The 20,178-nt window shown below is 42.4% G+C and overlaps 3 protein-coding genes and 1 long non-coding RNA gene across 4 annotated transcripts; 3 read left to right on the top strand and 1 right to left on the bottom strand.

Moving 5' to 3' along the window:
- The first annotated feature begins 3,590 nt into the window (after positions 1–3,590).
- LOC128726514 (uncharacterized) lies at positions 3,591–4,728 on the top strand. The gene is made up of 3 exons (XR_008410824.1): positions 3,591–3,697; positions 3,783–3,876; positions 3,958–4,728. It is a non-coding gene; the product is annotated as an uncharacterized LOC128726514 (long non-coding RNA).
- Positions 4,729–5,456: 728 nt separating this feature from the next.
- On the top strand, positions 5,457–8,225 carry LOC128723649 (zinc transporter ZIP11). Its single transcript, XM_053817410.1, has 7 exons — positions 5,457–5,583; positions 5,643–5,752; positions 5,820–5,925; positions 6,597–6,972; positions 7,078–7,489; positions 7,566–7,823; positions 7,897–8,225. Exons 4-7 carry the CDS (start codon positions 6,630–6,632, stop codon positions 7,973–7,975), a joined length of 1,092 nt encoding a protein of 363 aa, XP_053673385.1. The 5' UTR covers positions 5,457–5,583; positions 5,643–5,752; positions 5,820–5,925; positions 6,597–6,629; the 3' UTR covers positions 7,976–8,225.
- A 174-nt stretch (positions 8,226–8,399) lies between these two features.
- LOC128725608 (ubiquinol-cytochrome-c reductase complex assembly factor 1) lies at positions 8,400–9,429 on the top strand. The gene is made up of 3 exons (XM_053819366.1): positions 8,400–8,456; positions 8,531–9,193; positions 9,263–9,429. The coding sequence occupies exons 1-3, from the start codon at positions 8,421–8,423 to the stop codon at positions 9,344–9,346; spliced, it is 783 nt and encodes a 260-aa protein (XP_053675341.1). The 5' UTR covers positions 8,400–8,420; the 3' UTR covers positions 9,347–9,429.
- Positions 9,430–12,413: 2,984 nt separating this feature from the next.
- Positions 12,414–18,925, bottom strand: LOC128724484 (uncharacterized). The gene is made up of 9 exons (XM_053818209.1): positions 18,922–18,925; positions 18,503–18,572; positions 16,981–18,436; positions 16,535–16,879; positions 16,153–16,432; positions 15,967–16,075; positions 15,536–15,887; positions 13,143–14,771; positions 12,414–13,088 (listed from the first exon to the last, which is right to left on the bottom strand). The coding sequence occupies exons 1-9, from the start codon at positions 18,923–18,925 to the stop codon at positions 12,414–12,416; spliced, it is 4,920 nt and encodes a 1,639-aa protein (XP_053674184.1).
- Between the last annotated feature and the right edge of the window lie 1,253 nt (positions 18,926–20,178).

The raw sequence follows: 20,178 nt of genomic DNA, 5'->3' as shown, positions 1-20,178 counted from the left end.
ATATTTGTCTGATAAAAAACGCAACGTATTGTTCAGTGAGAACATTGCATGAGAAGTAATTAAGATCATACACTTTTTGGACGCTCCCAGCAAGATGTGCATAGTATTCCCCGCAGGCTCATATAAAATGGTACAAATTGTGGTATCCCACTTCGCATTCATATACCTTTGACGCCGCCAAATTGTGTGTCCAACATGAATTTGTTCAGCCTAAGTCGACACAATATATTTGATGAACGCACTATCTACAGGGATTCTATAGAATCGAAGGTCTCAAGGGTACACCTAGGCAGGCTTTGGAAAGAGCAATCTTCCGAAATCATTCGCCTCTCTCATGCACTACCAATGATTCAGAACAAATTGTTGAAAGAGACAAAGGATTCGTGGAGTAAGGTGAAAATTCTACAATGAGAAGGTAACCAAATACAAATTGGTTGAGTTTTTCTTCAGTTCCTCGTATGCTAAAATTGACAAATGACTTTTTTTTGTATGAAACAGCTCGTTTGAGAATTCTTATCTCAGCAAGGGGTAGAAGCTTTATTCAAAAAGTCCCTCGATTGAATGACGACGGTGTAAACATTTTTACACGATTGATGCTAACAATTTTCAGTGAGTTTAGAACTTTGATTAATACGATTCAATGGTTGTGGCAGAGGAAACATGTTCCAGTGCATATACGACCGAAAATTTGCACCGAAATGGTTGAGTCATGCTCTCTGGCACGAACGATAGACTGTTTAATGCGCCACCATCTCTTTTACGGGTTGCAACTACATCAATGTGCAATGACATACAATCCAACGAATACAATTTAATACTCGCCATTACCAAAACACGGCATAGCTCGATGAAGCTCTAATTTCCATTCAATGATGGCGTTTCGCAATGCCTTATTTTATTATCTCCACGAAGAATTGAACCAAGAATCGTTTTGGCCCCTTCAGTGTCTGCTGCCGCCACGTCGAGTGGGGTGTTACCGGCATAACAAACCGGATTTGTGGATCGGAAATTTGATTACACCCAACGTCAGCCATTAAAAATGCCGTTTTTGTTCTCTTCGCAGCTATTTAGGGTGGGTTTTGCAACAAGAATTTTCATAGATTCAGTTTCCAAGTACTGTCCTGACTGGTTTCTTCGGAGCCGATTTGACTTTCGTAGTTTGAAAAAGTACGGGTTACGATGTTTTGTTATTGATTGAAATACGTGTATAAGGAATAGTCGGCGTTTAAAAGCTTGGCCTTCTTTCGGATTATCAAACAATCCACTTCATTACTCTCAATTGCAGTCAATTTACCCGTCCTTTCTTCGTTCAGCCTAGCGATGAACTCTTCCATTGTTAGAATGAAAAGAACTGTTTTGAATTATGTTGACTAAACTAGTGGAAGAATTTAAAATATAAAAAAAAACATACATGATCAAAAATATAAAAACATAATAGATGAATATAGATCTGCTACATGCTACGGATGATGTGAAATGTGTATGTGTGTGTGTGTGTGTATTTATGTGTTGGTGGCAAGGAAACAAAAAACACGCGAGTGTTGCGGTTACTAAACTAACAGACTATTGTGTGTTACATGAGCCAAACAAAAACTCCTGGGATATTCGAATGCAAGAATGCAAATCAACTTGAAACCTGTGCTTTGCAAATAACGCATAGTTGTAAATTAGATTCTAGTACGGTTAACAAAATCAATATATAGACTCTATATTATAGACTCTCTTGTTCCACCGATATAGTGACGCTACTGTTTGTAGAGTCATTTAGGTGAAGATGGGTATATGTAAATATGTACACTTTCAAGTGCAACACACACATACGGAAAAGACTACAAAACCAACCGCTCAATCATTTTATTACTAAACAAATTTGTTATACTACGTGCGCGCTAAAGCCTTCAGACGTTGTTAACATTTCTTCCATATTCTGTACACTGTCTTAACAGCAGAAGTAGTATTATATAAAGATAGCCGAGAAAAGCAAAATTTTAAAAGTCATATCGATATTATTACTAAACGAGAAACTATTTCTAGACCGTTATGCAAAGCCGGTGCCAACTTTGCCACGTTGGCGATGGCAAATAGGCTAGGCGATCGATGTGTGTGTGTATCTATTTGTTCCTTTTTACTTCTAGATTTTATAGATACTTTATCATAGGTTCTCTCTCCAACCACAAACCGTGTTGACCGCGTTAGTTTAGTTTCGAAATGATGTGGAATAAAATTTCAACGAAAGTGAACGCACGCACGCACGTGCGTAGAGTTGGCAGTTGGAGTTGGCTACCACATCATTATGGAGTGTCACTCAATCCACCGAATTTCTTTAACAAAAAGAAGAAAAAATAACACTGCAAAACAATCATGAATTTAGACTGTCGATAGTAGAAAATTAAATAATTAACAAACAAACAAAAAAATCATTGTGACTACAGTACTGTTATATATGCCGAGATTCTGTCATATAGTATGTGTGTATGGTGCACAAAATTGCTCAACGGCGCATGGTAATGAAAAAAGAAAAACATGTATTAGTTTCTGTATACCGTGAATAGAGACCCAAAACTTTTAGTATCAATTGTGCCAGTAGTATTTTGTATGGATGTCTGTGCGTGTGTGTTGTGTGTGAGTTACATGCTCTGGGTATTTGTTATCTGAAAATGCGGTTTATTTTTCCACAAAACAGTCACAAACAAAGGAAAATCTAGCTACATTTTGGAAACTAAACTTGCGCAATAGCCTCGCATCTCCTCGCCTTTCTCTTTTTCTTCTTTGTTCTTGTTGGAGTTGTTCTCGTACTGTAGGGTCTCATTGTACTTTATGCCACACAGCGCGTATTTTAACCGGTTTATGGTATTATGGAAACGCGTGCGCGTTGCAAATGAAGAAAGAACACACAACACATTATGAATAAAAAACTGAACGTTGCGAAAGCAAAAACAAAACACTTAAATTGCGCATGTAGTATGCATTTAAAAGATTGGCTCCATGACATCCTAAGAGCATAATGGACAAGTCGAGTAAAGAAGGAGAAGTATGCAATTACGAGCATGCATGCAACTGCGCTACCACATACCGTTCCGGGGAACATTTTGACAACAGAAATGTTAATGTTATCATTCGGTCACTGTTAAAAGGTTAGAATAAATATTAACGAACAAAAAAAAAGAAAACTGACAACAAATCATTGCGCCTAAATAATGCTGTAATCTGTGGGTTAGGTTTTGTTGCCTCACATAACAACTCGAACAAAAAAGGCCCGGAAACTCAACTGAACATGACATACCGCAACAATAAAAATGTTGCTTCGCTTCTGCGAGATCACCGGAGCCAGTTAGAACACGCGCGAGATAGATGGATTCCATCGCCATCGAAACGGCACTGCGCAAGAAGTACCGAAAGAAAAACAACAACAACAAAAAATCCCTATTCATAGAATATTGATAATTCTTATCACAAAACTGGGTTTCTCGTATTCGGGAGCAGGCTGCTTTATTCTTTTTTACAGACATTATCACTATCTGACAACACGGCAGTAGTGGCGGGATGAAACGGAAACGATGCGTTCGCTGTTGTAGTTCGTTAAGCAACATCGGAGGTGCAACAAACCGGCGAGGGTGTCTCGATCGTGGTCGTTCTAATGGAAAGCTGCTACAGCGCGGTGCTATGGATATGTACTTTTTGTATTTTATGTGTTTTGGTTAGTATTGTGTAATCGTTGGTATTTATACGAAATCGTTTGTTAGTCATTTATTCGTGTTTTTTTGTAACCTGTACTGATTTAGCTGTATATTTGCACCGTGAAAAGCGGTTATCATAAGGATTGGAGTAAACGTAAAGGCATCGGTCCTACATTGAATTCAAAACCAAATCCTGCAGGTTTGGCAAATCAGTACTGCCGCTGACTGCGGTGATTCGATTTATGACGGTTTTAATAATTTTGAGTTTTTTTTCTTGAAGGAAACTTACCATTTTCAGTTTACGTTATCGGGCCTGATGAGACCAAAGCATCATGCGCAGTACCATGCGTTGTTCAACTGAACTATTGTGAGCTGTTACAAAGCACCAAGGAGGCCCGGCGAAGCCGCAAGGAGATCTCCCTTGATCCTACCGGTTACCCTTTTCATATGCACGGCAGCACAGACAACCTAGTCTTGGAAGGTTAAAGTTAAGTTATCGATTGCTAAACGTATTTTCAAATTTGTTTTAAGCCATCTTTCACACCAAAAACCATTCTCTAGGCCGTAAAAGTCTAGAGTGAAAACGGCCAGAAGTTGGGAAAGGAGGAAAAATTAACTTGTGAAATGGGAAATTTGTTTGCACATTTTACAATACCAGGGAGGTATAGTTTGAGTGGTCGATACATTTTATTTGATTTCGAATTATGGAAATTAAATTTAGGATGGCCCAAAAATTTAAATTTATTGTTTTTGTTAAACACGGCTATATTTAGCTTTGGACTATTTAAAACAAATTCGTTAGTATTCGTCCGCTAATATTTGTTTAATTGTAGTTATGTTTTGAAACCGCCTTCGATATGGAGGCGCCTGGTACATGATGAAAAAAACGTGAGGTTGAAGCTTTAACATTTGTTGACATTACTAGAAGAGTTTATGTAGAGAAGAAAACATCAAGCATAGGATTTCTAGTTCGTAGTATTAAAATTTAGTACAATCGATAGATACACAAAGCTTGAATATGATTATAACCCCGTTGCTAATATTATTTTTTTCTATACTGACTAAGTTTATTAACAAATGGCGAAGAATAAACAGTCGTTTTGTATTTTTTTATTTATTATATTATATATAATTTATTTATTACCTTTCTAGTGTTTTCTTGAACTTTACAACATGTTTATTGTCTCAGTTCTATGATACGGTCCATAAACATAGACTTTGACTAAATCTAACAAAACCGGTGTTGTGTTGCGAATAATGATAGTTGATTCGGAATGAGATCTATTAAAAAATATATGACCATGATTTGGTCTTAACCATCCTATAGTGGTACGTCTCGTAACCGTTACAAACTATTTTACACTTGTGACCTCTCTTTCTCATCGCGAGCTATGAAAAATCCTTTGGTAAGATTTATATTCAATATGTTTGTATTGCTAGTGAAATAAGCAACGGTAGAGCCGAATTTACTGCACAAAAATGTCCCTTAATTCAATGTAGAATTTGAATTCATTAAATATGTAATGTAATTTAAAACTGACATTTGTTATGTCAAAGATTGTGCGTACGTATTTGCACAGATGACATGATGCTATTGTTTTGGTCGTCGGTAACTGAACACAATTCCTTTCTCCGATGTGTCCCCACCGGTGTGAAATTTGCATAAAACTGCATTGATTCATGCAAAAGAAACAACTTGTAGTGAAGTTATCAAGCATCATTTGAAAAATCGACCTCCCAGTTTGTTTGCCTTGAAGTGTGTAACTAGCAATGATACCAGTGAAAACAACGTTTGCATTACCAACAACATTTGTTAGCAGCTCTGATTTTGGCGTGTAATTTCGGATCTTTCGCTGGTTATGACGACTCTGAAACATTTGGCAAATTAACAGGCTCTTTGCTGAAGGTACGTATCAACTTGAATATTGGTTGTAAGTTACTCATTTTTTCTGTCTTTTTCCATAGTGTGTTAATTTTGCTTTGTGAAACGTATACAGGTGGCTGGGGACACGTCTTTAATATTTGTGCTATCGCATATGTTCGCTGTTCGGATCGCAAGATAAGTTTAACGTGAGGTGAGTATTTCAACTATTGTACAGCGTATTTGTTTGACTTCTAAGTGATCTGCTCTCGTTACCTCAGTGTTCTTCAGCTCTCTGGTGATGTAGTGCGCGATACTGTGGCATCGAATCTCAAGTGAATAGTGCAAAGTGAACTGCACGTTGGTGTAGCGTGGCGGGAAGACAAGGTAAGGCATTTTATGGTTTTACTGCTTGATCACTGATACGTGCGAGATGTCAGATCATGTATAGCAAAGCAAAACAAGAAACGTGGAATTTCTTATCAAACGCCACCCCCTCCAGCTACGCTAGTAGTGATCTCAAGCAATTGGCTCAAGTCAGGGATCAGCAACACGAATATTTTGCGATCAAATAGTGTATGATTGCATTGAATAGATGTTTCAATTGTTTTTGTTGATCTGATATGCGTATATTTTGTTTGATGTTATGCGCCTTAAAAATTTGTTTGTGTGGTGCTCTACATACGCTTAACTGTGGATTGAGCGTTGTTTTGCGATCCCTGGTCGGGATAAACATACATACGTGTGTACATACATACATATACAACATAATGCACGTTGGAATGGATGGGGGCTTTGTTTTGATTATACATCAGCGCATATCTAAAAGGACTGATGTGGTGTTCCATGTTTTACACTGAGGTATTAAATGTACGTTACATATATAAAACCTTGGTGCTCGTAGTGCTATTCTCCTCTGGTTTGCGGAACTTGATTGACCGGGAAAAGTAAGTGTGTACCGGTGATCACAGTTATAGTATTTCTTGAGTTAACTGTCCTGAATATTCTGGGTATTACTATACCTAAAGCTCTATAACTCGTGGCATGTTTCTTTTCAGAAATTTTGCAACACATTCACATATATATTCACCATGATTCAGGGTTATGGATCAGTAACACAAGCTCTGTTAGGTACCCTACTAACATGGGGCTTGACCGCGCTCGGGTCTGGATTGGTGGTATTGCTGCGAGGTAATCAGCGAAAATCACTCGACATTTCCCTTGGGTTCGCTGCTGGAGTTATGATAGCTGCATCCTTCTGGTCTCTGCTGGCACCGGCCATTGAGCTTGCGGAAAGCTCACACATGTACGGGAGCAAGGGCGAGTTTGCATTCATTCCTGTTGCTATCGGATTTTTACTGGGTGCTATCTTTGTTTACGGAACTGACAAAATAATTTCATATTTGGGTATCAATAGTCCGACAATGATGATCGGTAAGTTTTCGCTTCAACCTTCACGAGGATATCCTCGGTTCATTTTCACACATGCACGCATTTAAGTAACGAAACAAGTTCACAATTTGGTTTTTTGATGATTAGCTTTAACTCATGCGAACAAAGATAAGGCGGATATTGCAATGGACGATCAAGTCCATTCAGTTGAATACGGAAAAAGCTCATATGCTGGAACAGCAGCAACTGCAGCAGCACAATCCTCCAATTCGTTAGCCATCGGCATGGACAGCTTCGCTGATTGCCTTAATGCACAACATGACGGTACCATTTCGCGCAAACGTAGAAAGGGTAGTGCGATTGCTTCGGTAAAGGAACACCAATCTGTCTACACTAACAGCAACAGCCAAAGTCAATTGGATGCCCAACTTTCTCAGTGGAAGCGTATTATGCTGCTAGTTGTTGCCATTACCGTACACAACATCCCCGAGGGGCTGGCGGTGGGCGTAAGTTTTGGAGCAATCGGTACCACGGAATCGGCTACTTTTGAAGCAGCACGGTATGTACGACCGGATCGCAGACCGATGAAGAAACGCGGTCTGTTTCATTAATGATTTTGTTCGTTTTTGTTATAGAAATCTTGCTATCGGTATTGGTATACAAAATTTTCCAGAAGGTTTAGCGGTCAGTCTGCCATTACATGCCGCTGGTTTTAGCCTTGGGAAAAGCTTCTGGTATGGGCAGCTTTCCGGTATGGTGGAGCCCATCTTTGGTGTCCTTGGCGCCGTTGCTGTGAGCCTCGCGACAATAATTCTCCCATATGCGTTGTCATTTGCCGCTGGTGCTATGATTTATATTGTTGCCGACGACATTTTACCGGAAGCACACGCTAGGTATGCTCCTGCGATCCCTAGGCTGGTATAGGCGCTTTTTCTTATGAATCTCTTTTGTTCCATGCCATTTTAGCGATAACGGATTGATTGCTACCTGGGGTACTATTGCAGGCTTCGTGGTAATGATGTGTCTAGATGTGGGTCTTGGATAAGATGGGACTTGAGTTCGGATTTATAGTTTAATTTGGAAAGCTACAAGAAATTTATGACTACGTAAATGTTTTATAATCGTACGACCAATCGAGCCACATCCAGATGTACGTCTCGACATCAGTGTCCCAGTACAACCAGATATGTACTTCGGCGAGTATTAAACTTAAACGTGAAGGTTATTTTATTATTCAGAAATGAATAGGTTAGTTTTTTAGTAGATGGATAAGTTTACTAATAAAAAAACTGTTATGACCAGTAAATTATAAAATTTGATTTGATGTTCTATTTTGAAGAACCAAATCCAACCATCTAAACCGCTGTGTGGATTTCGAATCTCCCATCAACATGCTGTCACGTTGTTTATGTAACGTTTGTGCTTTTTGTTTTGCTCATTTGCTTGTATTTTGTGGTTCTTGTGCGAGACCGTTTGATCAAAGCCCCAACATGATACGAGCCATCACTAGGCTCGCTGTTACGAGGGTATTGTATTTTTTTTCGATGGTTTAAACGAGGATAAACATTACTTTTCATAACACAATTTATGTTAACTTTAGGCTCATCGTGAAATGCACTTATGTGTGCGATACGAGAAGCAGCAAAAAGTGTGTGGAATGTTGCATCAGTTGGTGCAATCGCGGCAATTCACGACTACCGGTCGAATGGGCTACTCGGTTTCACCAACCAATATAAATGATGATGTACAGCAGCCCAAAGAAGGACTTCTGAAGCGGTTTATTAAAAAAATGGGCTGGATTGACAATTCATCTGTACGATTGCGCGTTTCCAGCTGCCTACTGTACGAATCCGTAGTTGACCACATAAATTATGCCGAATTTTTTGAATGCTTCAACATGCCGGATACGTTTAATACATGGTTCCTAATCACGGAGCTTCACGTGTGGATGCTATTGGTTCGTGCTATGGCGGAGGGTGCAGAAAAGGGTGCTGCCGGGCGATTCATGCGCAATTGTATCGTTGAAACGATGTGGAATGATGTGACCACACGCGCCAAACAGCTGACACTGGACAATCCATCTGTGGTGCGACCACAGATACAGCAACTTTCTGAACAATTTCAAGCCGCACTTATATCCTACGATGAGGGTATAAGCTTCGACGACAAGCAACTAGCGGCTGCTCTTTGGCGGCGATTTTTGGGAGGGCGCTGTGAGGATTACGAAAAACTAGAGCTGCTTGTGGGATATGTACGCAAACAGGTAACCAAGCGAAGGAGAGAGAGGCAGGTGTACGGGAATAAGCTCAAGTGTTTCATTCTTATTTTACAGATTTCAATGTTAGATCATTTAAGTAGATACGATTTTGCAATTAAACCAACCGTCAAGTGGGCCTCGCTAGCTGAACCTACGTAAACGTAAATACCTCACCATTACCGTAATTCATTGCCCTAGTTGCAAAAATATACTAGATCTAAAAGAGCCATCACTTTAGCGTTTCGAAAATGTGTAACAAAAATAATTGAACAAATTTATCAGTTTGAAAGAATTGTTTTGATGGTAGCATATATAATATACTTTACACCATATACACGCAGTGTTCGAGAAAGTAAAGTAAGATCATTGTTACTCTTTTGTGAATAAACACATTTGATTGTAATTTATTTTCATAATAGGCACGATCCACCATCGCCACAGAAGAGGGATGTGGAATTCGCGCGAAATGGTTCACGAGTGACAAATTTTTAAAAATGTGTTTTTATGAAAAAGACATACATATTTGCGCGTTTAATTTGCCGTACTTCGACGGTGACATAAAGGGAACTTGAACGTCGCGAGCGGCCTGTTAGCGCTCGTTACTTTTAAATTTGAGCGCCGCCGTATGCAAATCCCAGTCGCACATTTGAAGTGCATCGCAGCATTCTTTTAACGAAAGGTTGAACGATTCGAGAATATTTTGCAATTTGCAAAGCTTTATCGCCTTATGTATATCCCAATCGATAAATTCTAATGTCAACAAGCATTGTCCTGGTGATGGCTGTAAGACAAAACATAGATATTAATAATATATACTAGCTACCGGACCGTAAATGGTAGTAAATAGATAATTACCTTCTTGCCGAGCACTTTCGACATTATCCTTACTTCATCTGATTCTAAACCTCGAGCTCGTCCCTTTGGTTTCTCAGCAAACTCTAGCAAATCCTCGCAGCTGACAAAATTTATTGATTTTTTCAACTCACCCCCGTCAGTTGGCGGTTGCCCTCCCTCATGCTGTTTCGTCGCATCGCGACTTGCCTTGCCGGTGATAGCGTGAAATGGTGCCGAATCGTCGTCGTTGTCGAATCCATCGGCGGGCATCATTTCGGAGGTCATCAGCGCACTGCGACCGCCACCGAGTGGAACAGCACCAAGCCGTTCAGGTTCGGTATCATTTTCCAGTATGGATTCGCAGTGTAACGAAGCGGTATCGATGCAGAATTTATTGTGCGTTTGAAAGATGTCCAGATTTTCATACGATGGATCGCGTAACGCGGCCGTGGCTATGGTGAGTGTGCCTGGCGGTGGTGGAGGAGGTGGTTGGCGTCTTTGCGAGGATATCGCCGTATGGCGACGTGTCAGAATAGTCGCATTACTCGCAGCCGGAGTATTCAGTTCAGCTGGGGTTGATGAAGTATTAGTACTTGCTATTCCGGTTGTTAACGACGAAGAGGAATGATGCCCGATTCCGAGCTCATTCCGTTCAGTTCCCGAGTCCTCTACATGGGAGGCGTGGGATTGAAGCTTGGGAAAATTATTTTCCACAAACTCCTTACTGAACTTCAGTATTTCGTTTTGAGCCAACTGTTCGGGAACGTTCAAGCAAAACTTGGAGCCGCCACCCACCCCACAGCCCGTAGACCCGACCTGCTCGATTTCGCTCAATTTCACCGATTCTAAAGGTTTTTGCTGAATGTCCAAATTATTGCAAGCGTTTACATCGACATCGTGTCCAACGACGTCATTATCATCGTTGTCGTCGTCGTCATCAACGCCGCCGCCATCTTCTGCTGTCTTGTGAACATCCGCCATTTGGCTGTTTGAATCCGTAAACGTGTGTGCCGTATCCGTCGCTGTATACAAGCAGCGTAACTGATACGAGGATGTAGGCGATTTGTCCGTCACTTTATTCAACGTACGTTGCACACCGGCGGCCGGTATGATGAGCGGATACTTTCTGACATGTCTTTTCTGATTAATGGGGATGGTTTTGTTACGATCACGTGGCGGCAAAGGGATGGGATTGTTCGAAGAGCCACCACCATTTGTCGTTTCACTCGTACCCGAATGGATCATGTCAGCAGTTGGAAGCGATATGAGCGCATTGCTGAATGTGTACTCCGGACCGGTCAGATAGCTGGGGCTGCTCGCTTTTCCGGGTGCATTGCAATCTTCCAACTGTTCTTCTAACCCCCATTGCATGGGGTGCTGAGCATTTTTCGACAGGTTCTTGGTGCGTGGTAGAATGCAAAAGAGTTTGCTTTTCATGCTGCCACCTGGTAGGAAGGCGGAATCCGCCACATCCTGCAGCAGACTCGTTTGATCTTCGGGGGGAGACTTTGGGGCGAATTCGGTCGGCGATGTGCAACAGTCGATATCCTTGAAGCGGAAGCTGCCTGTAGCCAATGTAAGAGGGTTTGTTAGCTTGTTCGCCCTGGGCAACGTGGAACTTGTAAAACAACCACCATTAGCGCCCGCGCCGCCGGCACTGGTGGTGGTAAGGATGCTGCTGCCGTTTCCCGTACCGCTGGAAGCGCATGATGGATTTTCCACCAAACTGTTGTAAGCTATTCGAGCTTCTTCGGTGATTGTACTCTGCAACCACAAGAGGGAACACAGACAGGAAGGAAACGAAAGGAGGAAAGGCCAGTGCCAATGAAAGGAAAGTGAAACGAAAAGACAAAACGTAAAGGAAATTATAAACAACACATACTCACAACGTAAGGGGGAAATTAGGAAAACGAACAGAAAACAATGCTTACAATATACATATATAACAAAATCGTCATGTGAGTCACACATTCTCGTTAGTATTTTAATATCCCAATAGTAAAGGCAGTCATTTGTGTGTGTGTGTTTTTTTTGTTCGCTAATCGCATTCCAAAAAGAATCACCAACAAGTAGATCAGTAGAAGTTATTGCCCTTTCGCATTATCTAATTTAAGTATTTTTTTTTTCATAGCAGCGCTATCAATCACTACTCTAGAACAGAACCGAACGAAAGAACAATAACGCACGATCGAGAAGGATCAAGTGATCAAAAGTTTCACGATTCAATTCATGGTTAAAATAAACAAATATTCGAGTTCATTATTTTTGCCATAAATTAAAAAAAAAACTACTCTAACAAAAAAAGGCCACCGTAGAGAGGATAAATTCCAATTTGCTGATAAAAAATCGATATAAATGCATTTGCAATGCGGTCCAGCGCATTAGCTCCACTTCACGGTGCAGGACTGGGTGGTCTGACCGACGGCAGACAATTAACGGGCGCAACTCCGTTGCGAAAATCTCCAATCGAATCCGTTTCCGTAGACGACGTATCACTCGAGAAGGTCCTCTCGTTTTTGCCCGCTCCTGACACCCCTCCCGTGCCGTACATCCTGACGCCGGCAGTTTGCTGCCGTTGCCAGAGCATATCGTTGTGTTTAACCAATGCGCCGTGAATTTTTTCTGGCCACTGAAACCCGGGCTGCGGTTGAGCTTGCAAGTTGGTTGCCGCAATTGTTGCTCCCGCCAGTGGTGTAGCCGACGCAGCCGTCTTGGCCGTTGCTGACGGCAGGATAACGGTGGCCGGTTGTTGTCCTGGCGCGACGACAGCACCAGGTGCGCTTGTGGTGGAAAAATAACTTTGCGTGGTCGGGCTTTTGCCGGTAAGCTTCGACACGTCAAACTCGGAGTACAGATAGTCCCGTTCCAGTGCCTTGTTGGTGCACGTGGCCGATGCAGGAGGATCTGTTGCGGAGAAATTCATTCCATTCACTAGCGAGGAAGCCCCAACGGCTCCTGGGGGTGAGTTTGCTACAACAACCCCCTTAGACGATGAACCTGCCAACGAACAGCTGGTGCTAGTGTTTACCACGGTCGTCGAGACCGGAGAGTCAACGTTTGGCAATAGCTGCTTGCGAGAGGAAATTGCCGACGTCCCGCCCATCATGGCGATGGTTTCCACTTGACGTTTGCTGACACCAAAATCGTACACGTTAGCGCCCCCTTTCGGTTCTCTATTACGGCTCTGTTGCCGCAGATCGTCAGCATCATCGTCGTAAGCGTTTTGACGATGATGGTAGGTGCCGCCGTGATGCTGATAGCTGTTGTAATACTGGTGTCGATCACTGTGATTGTACTGTGGCGCACTCTTGATGCTCGCATTCGACCCGTACAGCTTATCCTGGCTGCTAGCGCTGTTGCTGTTCGATTTGCGGCTCATATACTGCTGGTGCCTACGGCGGCGATTGGCGGCCGAGGCCGTGGTTGTGTGCAACCGCGTCCGAATATCACATTCCGAGTGGGCCAGCAGATTCCGGCGACGATCCTGATCGCTATCGCTGCTGCTAGACGACGACGAGGTGTGTATCATGTTGATCGGATTGTAGCTCAGTCGGCGCAAGTTCCGGGCCCGAATACTTCTCGGTTTGCATGTGATCACGTTCCGCGAAGAGATCATTTTACCGCCCGGTTGTTGCTGGGAATCACTGTGGGGACCAGCCCCGCTTTTAAACGGCTTTCGAAGTTCGTAGTTTTCCGTGAAGGATAACGATCGCTGGCGGGCGGCGGCCACGGCTGCGGCTGCCGTTGATGTGCCGGCAGCTGTTACCGAGGAGCAGGACGAGGGTATATGATAAGGACAATCATCATACAGGCGTGCTTGCATGGATGGTGTGTTGTAGATTTGATACAACTGGCTAATTTTGCTGTGCTGCTGCTGCTTGTCACCTGCCGGAACGGCACCATTAGTTTGCTGCAAAATGGTGGCCGTATCCAGCACTTGGCTCTGCTGCTTTCGCGTCAACTCGGAGAGGTACTCGTTTTTGAAGTTGTAATAATCCGATCGTTCCTTTGAGCGTGCTTCAAGCGAACGCATTTTGAAGTCACGAATCGAGTATTTATTGCCGTGATCTGACTGTGGTGTGACCGCTGCCGTCGTCGAGGAAGCACCCGATTTTAAGGACACAGTTCCACCATTTAGCTGTGTATGACAGCGATTAATACCGGAACCCGTGTTGGTGGCACCACCACCAAGACCCGCGCCCATTCCAAACCCACCTGCTCCTCCGTCCATTTTGGGTGGTGAACCCTTACCGCCGAGTATAGACGAAGATCCTGACAGGACTTTTTCGCTAAGCGCGCTGTTTATGCGTGCATTGGTTGACTGCGATTGGATTGAGGCTGTGCGACGCATCAGTGAACCTGAGGGTGGGCTCTTCTGGTACGGGGACGAGGATGAGGAACAAATCATCGAAGTCGAGTAACACTCCGCGAACAGAGTTTCCGCTGAATCGGCCTTTTCCAGCTCGTGGTACGTTTGCAAAAAATCCAGATTCAGCGCGTTGAGCGTTTTTTCGATGTCAAGCAAATTTTCCCCGATCAGTTCTCGCGTCTTTTTGTCCAGCGTTTTTGAGTAGTTGATCTTGGACGCCAAGGAAACTGACGCCATGTCGTTCGCCACACGAAACGGTGGCTGTTTACTAAGCAGTTCGCGCGACTTTTTAAAGCAAAAATCGGATGATTCCTTATCAAAAGGAGAAATTTTGATGTCCCGGTTCTGGTAGCTTTCGATTTCGGTCAGTGAACAATAGCGCTGTTATGCACACACACAATCCCCCCCAATATCGTGGTGAGTAGAGAAAATGTTTAAGCAAATAAGTTAAAGTACGTTTTCCGCATGACAGGGTACGGGTACGTACAGTAGAGTTTGTGTATTTGATTGAGTATGTCGTAACGAAAGAGCGAAAAAAACATAAAAGCACACACGAAACGGAAGAGCACAGAAAAAATCAATGGGAAGATTTTTTATAGTTATTTCCATTTGCGTGTCGTGCGATAGTTTACAAATCGATAGGATCATCGATTTCATCTATGAACTGTGCAAAAGTGTATGATCATGATCATGTGATAGTATTGACAATAAATAAAAATGTATACAAAAAAAAGTTAATAATATTATGCAAAAATAAGGTGAATTGAATGTAAAATTAATGCATGATTGGATGAATGAACACAGATTTTTTTTGTAGTTATGTGAAATAATATCAGAGTGATGATATTATGACAAACTAGATAGAGAACTAGAACGATACCTTTCGTCTCTCAATATGGAAATAATGCTTCAAATTTCGATTGAGATGAATGAAACTCTCTTATTTTAAAATGAATCTAATGAAGAATAGGATAATAGTTACGACTAGTGCACCAGCTGTTCGAAACGCTCTTTAGTTCAGAGAAAAAGGTATCGTTCATGATGGCGGTAAATGAGCAGAGTATGATGAATTAAAACATCAAAAACATTCACTAAAATTATGCTCGCACAACAGATAGGAGAGATGGTATTGCAACACACGTTACCTGTAAATCTGGAACGTTGTTCACTTCTTGAGAAAAATTTCGTTTTTCTCGATATGAGTTAGCCAGGGCTGCCGCATTAGAGCTGTGAGGATGATGCTGGCCAGCGTAAGCCAACGTGCTGTGATCCTTATCCGGCATCAAACCACGGCCACCTGCTGCATGCGATGAGCTTCCCACACTCGACATTCCGGCCACGTGCGATTGATTACCAGTGATATTGCCATTCGAGGTGCATCGTAAACCATCACTCCCAGCGGCAACGACATTGTGGATGTGAGGAAAGCGAAAGCTGAACTTTCTCTTCGGACTCATCGTTTGCTGGCTCACATCCGTTACCAGGTCAGTCATGGATCTGAAAAATGTCAACGGAAATATCGTCAGTCTTAGTAGGTAGAAGAAGTCAAATAGAAATATTGCATTCTAATACTAACTTGGCACTTATTTCATTTGCCATTTCGATGGCTTGATTAAGCAGTTTTTCATCCTTCACCGATATGGGCTTTACCGTGCTAGTTTTGTGCTTTGATTTTGATTTTCCTCCTAGAAAGTACGCCATAAATCAGTTAATATGATAAGCGCACTACAATAAGCAAACAGTGCAGCGATAAATAACATACCACTCTTGCCGAGTGTTGCCGAACCCGAAGCAGAGCAGCTGTTTTTTCGGCCCAACTTTTCCGACAACTCCGTCAACTCGTTTCGCATGTTGCTGTTCTCGCTGGTATCCTGCGATGAGGACAGACTAAATGGTGTGGCGGGCTGCTGCTCGGAGATAGTGCTCATAGATTTAAAAACATGCTCCATTTCGTCCATCAAAGACGGGCCTTGATCTAAAACCTTTTCTGTTACCATATCGTCATCGGATATTTCATGATATTCGTGTTGATTATGCTCATCCTTAACTGTTGCGCCACCCTGGTAAAAGGCAATTCAAAAAAGTGCTCTTAGCTGCATTGTTGCATGGTAGCAATCAATTGTCTTACGATATCTTACGATAGCTTTGTTATAGGTGGTGGCTACCGATGCGGTAGTGTCACCATTGTCGTCCGCGTTAATAAAAGGATTCGAATCGTTGAAGCCATTGTTACGGAAGTCGAACGCACTCAGAGCTGCTGGTACAGGTGCATCTGCTAAACCAGCAACAGAGGTATGATCAATAACATGCGGATGATGATTTTCACCGGCATTAATAAATGATGTATGGCCAGAGAGCTGAAGAGTTTCGGAGAAATAACCGCTTGCAGTTTGGATCGAGTCCGGACTGGTAGGCGTAGGGGGCAGAAGCAATGGAGTTTGTTCCAGATCTTCCGAAGGTTTATAAGGTGTCACTATTTGACGAGGAAGCTGTGAAAGGGTGATAAAATGGAATCAAATTAGTAATTTAAAGCCAGGGGGCCGTTTTTGCCGTCAGTACTTTTTCCTATCCTCGTGGAAAGAGAACTTACATTTTGAGGACTAGACAAGAAGGCAACATCACCGAACGAGACACCATCGATACCAACGTGTCCAGTGTGCTTTAAATCGTTCTGCGGACGGGAGATCATATCGGTGCGAATTTTGCGCTTGCTGGATCTTTCAGCCGTCCTGCATAGACTCTCTCGGTTCACCGACGATGGTAAGCTGTCCAGGTAGGCAACGGTGTTGGCCGGATTGAATAGTCCTGTTTTGCCTGAATTCAGCACCCCTTTCCAGTACGGCGAATTGTTGTTCTTATCCAGCACGGTTATTATTTCTCCTTGCCGATACATTAGATAGTCCTTCTTTTGTTCACTGTTCGCTACGATAGTCTTCAGCTGTTCCGGTTTGATATCCGGGAGCGCTTGGAAAATATCGTTAAATTTGGGCCGTTTTGTGGCATCATGCTGCCAACATTTCAGCATCATCGAGTAGTACTCTTTCGGGCAACATTCTGGCTTTTCTAGCCGCTGATAATGCGGTTCGTCGATCGCTTCCAGTATTTGATGACCGGTAAGCGCAGCCCAAGGTTGAAATCCGTAGGAGAAAATTTCCCACAAGCAAACCCCGTACGCCCAAACATCGGATGCATGCGTAAACCGGAGAAAGTTGATGCATTCCGGGGCACACCACGCGATTGGAAGCTTGAGATTCACGTTGAAATTCGTCTGATAATAGTCCTTCCCGACACCAAGCGCCCGGGAAAGGCCAAAGTCGGATATTTTCACCTTATTCTTGTTGAACACGAGAATGTTCCTAGCGGCGAGATCCCGGTGGATGAAGCGTTTGCTCTCCAGATACATCATGCCGGTACAAATTTGCAAAGAAAATTCACACAACGTTGGCACGGTCAGAAAGCTCACTCGCAGACCCGGATCTTTCAGGCACTCTAAAAGCGATCGAAGATGCGCCAGCTCAGTCACTAGCATCAGGGATTCCGTATCGAGCACCACACCGTACAGTCGCACGATGTTCTCGTGCTCAATGGAGTGCATCATAGCGGCTTCCTTCAAAAACTCCATCGGGTTCGATTGCATCCGCTCGCGGCAAAGACACTTAATGGCTACCTGTATGCGTTCCGAGCCATTCGTCCACACACCCTGCTGCACTATGCCAAACTCACCCGTCCCGAGCTGCTTGTTTACACAGATAGCGTCGGGCGGGATGATATGTTTGTTGTTGGGTATTTTGTTCGGTGAAGAGTTTGATGTCATTGCTTCGGCTCCACCGTAGGATGGCGCTGGAACACAACTGAGGAAGTTGCTATCATCCCTGCGTGGCGTTTGCAGCAATCGTCGGATCTTATTCAGGTATCCGTGAGGGTAATACTTTTCGTAATACTTTCGTAGGCGCCTAATTTCCGGACGCGATAGCCCGCTCACTTGACGCAAATCTTCATCGGTCGTATATTTCAAATGCGTAACGTTTGTTATTTTTAATTCATTTCTGTAGACCAAGAAAAAAATAAGTGTTAGTTCAAAAGCAAGGTTATTTTTAATTAATCTCACTTACTTCAACGAATTGTAGTATTGTTGTAATTCGGCTTCAGTCAAAAATTCATACAAATCTGGCACTTTTGGTTCTGCAAAACAAAAAAAAAACAGCAACATGAATTGTCTCAGTTTTTAGTGTACTTTTCGGGGATTGCTAGCGGAACGTGTCATGAACTCCATGAAACCTTGGTTGAAATCGATGTGCCATGGGACTATAACGATGTGAAAACACGGCTAGGACGTGTGAGGGTGTGGACCGCATAAAGTAGACCGCATTTGATAGAAAATGATAATTCTAGCAATTGTTTAAACAAATATTTTATGACGATTCGACGTTTTTTTTTCAGTAAAAAAGTAAAACGATTGATAGTGGAACTATTATTTTAAGAGGAAGGGAATGGAATAAAAAATCACGCCCAATGGCAACAAAAACTTTACCCATTACTGCAGCCGTATTCCACATGAAGCAAAATAAACGCTCAGCACGAGGAGTCCTTTAGAGGGGGTTACAAAGTGGATAGGATGATATACCATTTGTTCACTCCACTATGCACTCATGTTTTGTTCTGGACACTCAGAAATTCTTAATATAACTAACTAGCCTGAAGATATAGCTAGCTGCCCCCAATATATGCTGGAGTTTACGTTTACAATGCGATTACGTTTTGTAGGAGATGGCAATAAACAACACAGACTTTTTTGTTTTCAGAGTTGCATAGGAAACTGTCGTAAACTAATGTTGGATGCCTGGTGTTTTTGTTGCTTAAAATATTACACGAATGTTCAACAAACGTGGAAACGTTCTTGAGATTACAATTGTTTTTTGTTTCGTCTGCTTGTCTGATTTGTAGCATGAAATTTTCTGTCACACTCAATAAGCTCCATCCTTTGCACTCTGCAGTATTTTGAGCTAATGTTTACCCATCACCTGTCGCTGTCTAGCATTGCTTGATTTCTTCCTTCACTTCTCTGCCAGTGGCGTGTTTAGTATTACGTGTTCAATTCTGCGTAGGATTCCCAGCTGTCTCCCACAATTGGTGTTGAAGTACGAATCAACCCTGGCATAGTGGTTCAACAGTGGTTCAATCCACAAATCGCGATCCTTTTATTCTTCCTTGACTAATGTTATAAGATTTCACACTCAAGGATTCACTCCTGTCTCATTTATGTCTGCAGTAACCTTCATTGAATAGCGCAAGATTGAAAAGGATCTCTCATCTCCATGGTGCAGGTCTTGCTGGAAGCAAAGGATATATAGAGTATTCCATTCTCTCTAAAGTAGTACGTGAGGTTGGTTATGATTGTTTTAACAAACCTGGTAAACTTGTTCGGGATACGACGTAGCGTTTCGGGTTTCGTCAATGTGTGGCATTATAATCATCTGTTAGTAGAGTCACTGGATACTCATTGAACTGATCGTGTAGTAATCATATGTACTAAATCAATAATGAAAAGATTTGTGACTAGTAGCAGTTGAATTTTCATCTTCGTTACGATAGCAGATTATCATGTACATGAAGTTGAATCGGTGACCATGAATCTGTTGCTGCAACTTATTTACTGCCCCTTGTTTTCTCTTTTTTCCGCATATGCTACTCTTTAAACTGTTCTAAAGTGATTCCTCCATTTTATGTTGCAGCTATTTTGTCCTATATGCGCTACTTTTATTGAAGGACTTAGACACAATATAAAATA

This window comes from Anopheles nili, chromosome 3, assembly GCF_943737925.1.
Source record: "Anopheles nili chromosome 3, idAnoNiliSN_F5_01, whole genome shotgun sequence".
Taxonomy (NCBI): domain Eukaryota; kingdom Metazoa; phylum Arthropoda; class Insecta; order Diptera; family Culicidae; genus Anopheles; species Anopheles nili.
The sequence above is the reverse complement of the archived record's forward strand: the minus strand, read 5'-3'. Positions and strand labels throughout refer to the sequence as shown.